This window comes from Aulonocara sp. 'chitande type north' Nkhata Bay, unplaced genomic scaffold (assembly GCF_057382095.1).
Source record: "Aulonocara sp. 'chitande type north' Nkhata Bay isolate Kocher_YH1m ecotype deep benthic unplaced genomic scaffold, A_spYH_male_GT1.1 unmapped_scaffold_26, whole genome shotgun sequence".
Classification (NCBI taxonomy): domain Eukaryota; kingdom Metazoa; phylum Chordata; class Actinopteri; order Cichliformes; family Cichlidae; genus Aulonocara; species Aulonocara sp. 'chitande type north' Nkhata Bay.
The window spans coordinates 106,856-115,000 of NW_028234358.1; the positions used below are offsets into that span (position 1 = coordinate 106,856).

General features: G+C 40.6%; 1 protein-coding gene across 1 annotated transcript; it reads right to left on the reverse strand.

Moving 5' to 3' along the window:
* Window positions 1-476: 476 nt before the first annotated feature.
* LOC147300591 (uncharacterized) lies at window positions 477-3,317 on the reverse strand. Its single transcript, XM_086285107.1, has 4 exons — window positions 2,539-3,317; window positions 1,674-1,801; window positions 1,305-1,369; window positions 477-631 (listed from the first exon to the last, which is right to left on the reverse strand). The coding sequence occupies exons 1-4, from the start codon at window positions 2,559-2,561 to the stop codon at window positions 542-544; spliced, it is 306 nt and encodes a 101-aa protein (XP_086141233.1). The 5' UTR covers window positions 2,562-3,317; the 3' UTR covers window positions 477-541.
* Between the last annotated feature and the right edge of the window lie 4,828 nt (window positions 3,318-8,145).

Consider the following 8,145-nt stretch of genomic DNA (forward strand, 5'->3'; position numbering starts at 1 on the left):
GCAGCCCGGTGCGTTTCTCTTGATTTCTTTAGTCAGGGTAAATTCATTCACCTGCACGGGTTAGCTAAACGAACTTTACAAAACAAGTTTCCCCGACAGCCGAGTGCTCACCTAAGGACCTAAGTTACGGATTAGCTTACACACACATTTAACTTACCGAAAATAATACGGTGGGGCCTCAGGTCCTCCTGTCTGGTAGTCCAATTTACTGAAGAACACCTCAGGCTGTCACTTTGAAATAGCCGGTAATGTAAACGCTGGACCTCTCAGCATCTGCCATTCCCGAACAGACACATGCAAGTTTGTCCGTGACTGCAGCCGCGCTGTACATTTATTTCAGTTTCAATATTTTTTTCAGTTTCAATATTTTTTTCGGTTTCATTTCAAGGTGGCATTGTTCTGATCCCATACACACACAAATCCTGATTTACAAGTACAAAATATTTATGACCACAATTTGAGCCCATATACTCTCTCTACCACAGCTGCCTTTGAACTTGCCTGGGCCAGGTCTGAGTCCAGCTTTGCTACTCCTGCCAGGTCACATGACACAGGGGTGTGCTCTGATGTCAGCAGGCAGGTCAGTGGAGCCCTCTGGTGGTGGATATATGGCAGTGAAACAGGAGGAGGCCTGAGAACAGACAGCAGGCTTAACTAGCAGGACAAAGTAGCATGTAGTACTTGAAGGAGTCATCACAGCCAATCAGCTCTCAGGAAAATGGAACATCACATAAATATTTCTCTTCTTTGATTTTCATCAATGTATTTCCTTTGATAGATTTTCCGTCAACACTTCTGCTTGATTAGAAGCTCATAGGCAGTTCCTGTCACTCTACAATAAAACAATGTAAAGGCTGCCCTCTCTGCCCTCCCACTAGCTGACACAAGTAAACTGTGCTAAGATGCCCTACATGGATAAAGGTTCTTGGCCACACACATATAGATTTGCTTGGCTGTAGAAATCCATGCCATGAAGCTCCCAGCGCACATTTTTGATGCTTCTGTCTGTGGCAGAGCAGGTTTGGAGCTCTGCAGAGCCTTGGTGACTTTTACTGACTATGCACCCCTACCCATTTATTATGGGTAGGGGTGCATAGTCAACAAAATAGTCAACAAAATATGTAATTTGACATATTTTGTTGTTTTGTGTGTGTGTTTGTCTGTGTGAAGTTTTGATGTGTATGTGAAAAACACAATTTTGAAAACACTGGAAAAAGACCTCAAGACATGTTTTCCTTTACTTTCTATGAAACAACAATTCCCACCAAGGCTTTTCAGTGTGAAATTTAGTGTATAGAAAATACCTGTGCCAGGTTGTCTCCATCTAGTGGTGAACATGGCCTCACCACTACATCAGGTGAGCTTTTCACTGTGCACAGTGACACAAAAGTCATTTAACAATTTTAAAAAAAGCAATGTTACAGATTCAGTAAGAACTGAAGTTTATCATAATCCTTCAAGTTTCATTCAGTAACAGCAGCTTTTTAATATTATTGACTATATTTTAGAGTCACATTTATATGAAATGTCAAACAATCACAGAGTGACACTGAACTAAACAATCAATGCCATGTGAGTTGTTCTTGTTTGTTCTTTATCTCAGATTTATTGTAAGCAGCGGGAGTAGAAGCTAAAGAAAAATAGTAAAGACATGAATAAATCTCTGCTCTTACAGCTTTTATTGTGCCATAATGTCTGCTTTGAAACTGTCCTCTTGCTCGTCTCTTGGATGCTCACCTCTTCTTCACCTGTTCCTTTCACCAAACTGCTGCACTCTCGTTCTCTGCTCTCGCCTCCTCTTCTGATTATAATTAGATGCAGTCAGCATGTGCCAAACAAACTCCCCCCAAATCGATCATGTTTGATATGATGATGACGTTTTTAACATCTTATTTATGCACTTGTTGGGTGGGAAAGAGTAAACAAAGATGGGGCATAGAAGCAGAACTGAGTCCTACGTGTGGAGGGACAGTAACTGTGTGTGTATATGTAAGCATTTAAACACTGCAGAGAGTCAAATTAACAGTAACACTATTTTGTCTAAGTCCGCCATTGTAGAAATTCATTTCACCGAAACAATAACATGGCGCACAATGTGACAATAAATGTATAAAACACAAATTCTTACCTAGCAGGAGAATAAATAATCAGTATTTTAAGGCTACTGCATGTATAGATGTCACTGCTGGCTCACATAAGCTAGCTCTGAGACCCGCCAGAGTTTACGCCACAGTTGACTGTCGCGAAAGAGTCGTAAATCACCGGCATTGTAAAACTTAAAATGATTCCAGGGCATGTTATAAAACACCCAATAGATGTACTGGATATTAAACGGTATCAAACGACTAAATGAACACAGGGTTACAATTACATGCTCACGTCGTCACATCGAGAGTTTATTCATTAATCATCAGAGTTCAACAATGTTACATCCAGTTGAAAACAGCTTCACTAACGCCAGCAAAACAGGCTAACAGTATATAAGAGCACAAAACCAGCCGTGCTCATCAACAGCTCGACATATCCTCAACAACTCACCTCAGTATGTGTAACCCGTTCATGTGTTACGCCTGTTGTTCTTGCGTTGTGTTCTGGCGTGAAAGTAAGAGGCAGGAGACAGTACTGGGTCTTTGGCTCTTTACTGCACATCTGCAACACAGAAATATGTGTCTGATCTGTGTGTGTCACGCGACTGCCAGTACACCTCTCCTCCGGCCATGCTGAAAGCAGCTGTGTCTGCAGCTTCATTAACACTACAATAATATAATGAATCAAATACAACAAATTGTTTTAAAACATTAACTTAAGCTCTCAAAAACAAAAAGCACAAAATAAATAATATGTCACTGAAAAAACATCAAAAACAACTTATAAGAACAATAAACAAAATAATTCAAAAACAAATAAACAGTCAGATAAATACAATTCAATAACCAGGACCCAATATTCTGGTACTTATAGTTCAAACATTATACTTCAGTACAATTATATTAATAACCGCCATCTAACAGGCAGTACAACACTGTACTTATAAAAACAATGAATGAAAGACAGCATCTCCAAAACATAAGAACATCTCCATACCTGCAACACAGAAATATGTGTCTGATCTGTGTGTGTCACGCGACTGCCAGTACACCTCTCCTGACGAAGGAAAAAAGAGTGCATGCTGTTAAAAAAAGAGAGACTGCCGCGAGTAGCCGCTAGCAATCAGGCTAACTTAGCATGCTAGCATTTTAGCTGCGTTCTCGGCTAAAACTCATTATAAGTGTATATTAGTGAACTCCGCCCTCCACAAAACTTATCCCGAATGAGTCTCTTAATGACAAACAAAAACGCGGCGGTTTGGCTGTATTCACATTGCAGCTTGGGATCTGAACAAACTTTAATTAGCTGAGAGCAACGTGGCAGTGACTTACCTCCGGCCATGCTGAAAGGAGCTGTGACCGGGGCACACATGCACGCGCCTACGTTACCACGCAGCGCACACACACACGAACGCACTATACACATATGCAGCATATTTATTTTACTTGGTTTTAGAGTTGGAGTATTTACATAGTGATCTGAAATATTTTGCTGCTGAGCAGCAGAGCTCCAAAGCGTCCCCCTGTAACCATGGTTACGCAGATGCGTTCCGACTGTCACGTCACCGAGGAGAACCTGTTTCAAATGTATACCTGGATCAACCTGCAATCAGTTTGAAAAGTTTTCTGCTGAGATCCGCAGCTCGACTTCCTGGCACCCCGGGATAAGATGAGTTGCTGTGTTTTTCACGGAGAAAAAATAACGTCAGTGTTAGATGAAAAAAAAAAGATGCAAGCAGAAGAGGACAGCAGATTGAGAAGAGATTTATTCAAACGGTAAGGAGCTTCTAACAAGTGATATCTGATAAGCTTAAAACTTAAATCTAATGTCCAGATTCATGCTAAACTTTTCTGATTACTCCGTGAATCTGCACCGTTAGACTTTTCATCGCCACTTTACGGTAACATACTGGCGTCACTGCTGCCAGCGTCATATCGTGACGCCGTGTTACGCTAGCTTACCTTTCTGCAGGATGATACCGTTTTTTGCTGGTGTGGTATAATACTCTTGGACAAATTATGGTAACGCACCGTAGCCTTTTTTACGGTATCTCACTGGCGACAGTTATGTCAGTGAGATACCGTTATGTCGTTATGTCGTAAATTACGTCAACAAAGTAACATCATACTGTGATTAAGAAATTGGTATACTACCGCTTATTCACGGTATGTCACTGTAAGCCCGCTGCAAGGTAATAAACTGCAATATATTAACCAGTAACTTACCGTTATCACGCATCATCAGTACCAAAAATATTCATCTCTGCTAGAGGATACCGTGTCCCAACAGGCGGTCATTTACTCTTTTAACAGGTCGTAATTTACCGTAATTTCAGTTAACAGTAACATACTGTAAGAGACTGGAGGGTTCCAAAAAAATTGGATGGATGGATAGACACACACACACACACACACAAAATATAATTCATGTGCTTTGCACCACTTTATTTCAATTCTGATTCTTCCCTGCTGAAATACACATTTCCAAAATCAAAAACTGAAAAGAACTGAAAACATATTTTCATTGAGGAAGCACTTGTTTTTACTAAACCATGTAATCCATTATTTTCTCAGATGGTTGTACAAACAATAACGATATTATGTCATATCCATATCATGGCAGACAACACATGCTCAAGTGTTGGGTTTCCTTACTTATATTTTGTAGGGTCTCAAACCTACAATGTGAAGTGCCTTGGCATTCATTTTGTTGGCACCATACAAATAAACTGAATTGTAATGGATATAATATCAAGCCCCACACGTCTGCCTTTATATACACTTTGTCCAAAATACTGGCTCACACGACCAAATCATTGCACAAAACAGGGTCCACAAGGACATGGATGAGCGTGTGTGGTGTGAAGGAACTTGACTGACCTGCACTGAACCCTGATCTTGCTTTGTGGACTGAGTTCATTGATTTGTAGGGTGAGCCAATACATGTGACAATTAAAGTGTAAGTAGCTGAAATAATTTTTAACAAACGGGTAAAAGAAGGTTAGCACTGTTGCCACACAGCAAGAAGGTCCTGAGTTCAATTCCACCATCAGGTCTTTCTGTGTGGAGTTTGCATGTTCTCCCCGTGTTTGCGTGGGTTCTCTCCGGGTACTCCGGCTTCCTCCCACCGTCCAAAGACATGCAGCTTGTGGGGATAGGTTAATTGGATAATCCAAATTGCCACTAGGTATGAATGTGCGAGTGAATGAGAGTGTGAATGGTTGTCTGTCCCTATGTGTTGGCCCTGCGACAGACTGGCGACCTGTCCAGGGTGTACCCCGCCTTTCGCCCTATGACAGCTGGGATAGGCTCCAGCGCCCCCCGCGACCCTGAAAAAGGATAAGCGGAAGCGAATGGATGGATGGATGGATGGATGGGTAAAAGAAGGAAAAAAAATCAAAACTGTTGCACTCAAAAAAACCTATTGGACAGAGACAGCGTCTTGCAAGATGGCGAGAGAGCTTGTCTTCATTGTTGCTCGTCTTGTGTAAATGTCCAGAAAGCATGGGCCATGGATCATCTGTGGAGACATGGGTAACAACACATTGGTCACTTAAATTATACAAGAAATTTACTAATTTCCCTAATTTGAAGTTCTCCACTCAAATTCAGTAAGCCACTGGAGGAAAGTTGTGACATGAGGGTTAATGTGAACAACCTTTCGCTTCACAGTGGTCCCAGTCTTCCTGCTTGTCCCAACCTTGGAGGTACATTTTGTTCCCTCTTCAGGGTTTATCCTTACAAAAAACCTTGCACACGCTGACTCCTGGTATTCCAGGTTCAATACATAGAATGAACCAAAGAAGACTGACATTGCATCAGCACAGGTGTTCTCTTTGTCCAGCTCAACAATTACACGCCCCTCTGCACTCACCATCCAGCAGGTGGCGGTCATTGAACTTTGTCCTTAAATGTATAGGGGCAACATGTTGTCATTATGCAACATAAAATAATTTCAATACTTCACTTCTTCACACTGTCTAGATAGTCATAAAGCAAATACCTACGTACAGTTAATTATTAATGGCCTTATGTACATAAGTCCATTTTAACATATTATAATTGTACATAATTGGGAATTATTCTGCACATTAAACACACCTAACAAAGAGTCAGCCCAGTTAAATTACCGGAGGTGAATCAACTGTATGGTTATTTTGGAGTTTATAGTTTGTGCTGCTGTTAAACTTTACAGTATTGACTTCAGTATTTCTGCTGTTGGTGTAGCTAGACTACTGTTGATCAGTAATATGTAATGTGAAATTTGATATTGTTACTTTGCTGGATTCACTGAGACACATGTCCAACAACCTTGGTTTATAAAGGAAATTACAGAAATTTGAGCTAACAAAACAGAGACTGGATACCTGTGTCCACGAAAAGCTCCTGTGCCAAACAGAAATTTTAATATGGTCTAATCAGCTCTATGTCATAAATGACTTCTTACCAAGCATAATCAGCCTTGGGGTGCTTGGCAGGCTTTTAACATGCAAACTGAACAATATAAATTTGCGTGCACTGAAGCCACAAAATTTAGAAATACACAGTTGCAAAAACTTCAGTGACCAATTACCTTTCCTGAATGACATATTCAATGCAAAAAATAAGAGTATTGTCAATAGGGACCAATTCCCAGTTTTTACATGATCAAAATTATTCACAAAAGGCTTCAATAAACAGAAAATGTGTGCCGACAAGAGAGCAGTGCACAAACATGAAAAGATATTTGAGCTCGACGCTTTAATGGGTTTAACATGACTTAGTCAGCAGTCCGCACCGTACAGGTAGTACAAGCACACCTGAAAACACTGACCAGCTAACAGCTTTAAGCATTTGGGCGCAACCTCGGTAGTTCACCGATTCACCTGTTGCAAACGTCCAAGTTTCTATCAAGTCTCATAAATCCATCGGCAAATTACCTAACTAGTCTTTTGAGTCTCCACATTCAGAGATATTGACATTTTGTCTTTAAATGAAAATATCCTGGTAGCTTAAAAGTCAAAACAAACAGTACTAAGAACGCATTTCGGACTTCTCTCGAATAAGTGAAAAAAACACTTACCTTCAGACTGATTAGCTGGTTCCGATCCAACTTTAATGTGTCCCATGTCAGTCCGTTTTAGGGAAAAAGTGTTAAGTGGTTTCATTTAATTTTGAGATACTCCCGCATGGACGAGCAGCAATTTGGAGTCTAGCAGAGTTACCACGAATAGCATACGATCTTCAGATATAATCCAATCAACCTTGCATTTAACCCGATTGAACATCCAGTTATCTCTGACTACTTCTAAGTTGCACATGTTAACGGTCTCATCATCACTCTGTGCTGCAGCGAACTGTATCTGTGGCACAGAATAGTTGATGGCCATGTTGTTCTCCTGCTTTGCAGCTTTTTTTGAGTCTGAATTGCGGCTTAAACGTGCAAAACTAAGAGAAGCAGATCAATATTTTCTTCTTGTTGTTATTTAATGGTGGTTGGCAACCAGCGAAAGGAGCATTAACCACCTCGAGCAATATTTTCTATCCCCATTGTTGTTTTGAAAGTGAATACCCGACGTGTGCGTCATACGTCACGTTGTACGTCAGGTGAAGGTGTGGTGTCGGCTATCGCACCTGTCGCATTACAAAGCTTTAAAAACGTAACAATCGCTTTAAAAACACAACCCAACGCGCTAAACTGTGATAATGTGTTACATTATCACGTATATCAGGACATCTCTTCTGAACCAAGACGAAGTGGTGCTACAAAGGAATTATTTCTTTAGGAGAGCATTTAATAGCAGTCTGGCCTGCAACAAAATGCACCGCTAAAAATACAGTTTCTGCTTGTCCCAGAATTTATTAATTTTGAGAGTGAAGTTGTAGGACTGATGCTGGTTAGTGGTGTAGGTTTCATGGATGTGACACCTTGTGTAAAATGACGACCAGAGCATATTATTAGGTCAGTTCACTGTAGTTAGGCAGAGGTGTCTTAAAAAGTACCACCTTATACAAAACAAATGAAGGTCCAGTATAAGAAAGAATAAGAAGAGAAAAAAGCAACATCCTGCTAAATGAA

Bases quoted from the DNA above. Each gene is read 5' to 3' on its own strand.
- LOC147300591 (XM_086285107.1), bottom strand. From the start codon at position 2,561: ATGAACGGGTTACACATACTGAG. The intron at 1,802-2,538 runs GTGAGTTGTTGA...AATTATAATCAG, and splicing joins AACGGGTTACACATACTGAG to AAGAGGAGGCGAGAGCAGAG. The intron at 632-1,304 runs GTATTTTCTATA...GTCTGTTCTCAG, and splicing joins ATGGAGACAACCTGGCACAG to GCCTCCTCCTGTTTCACTGC.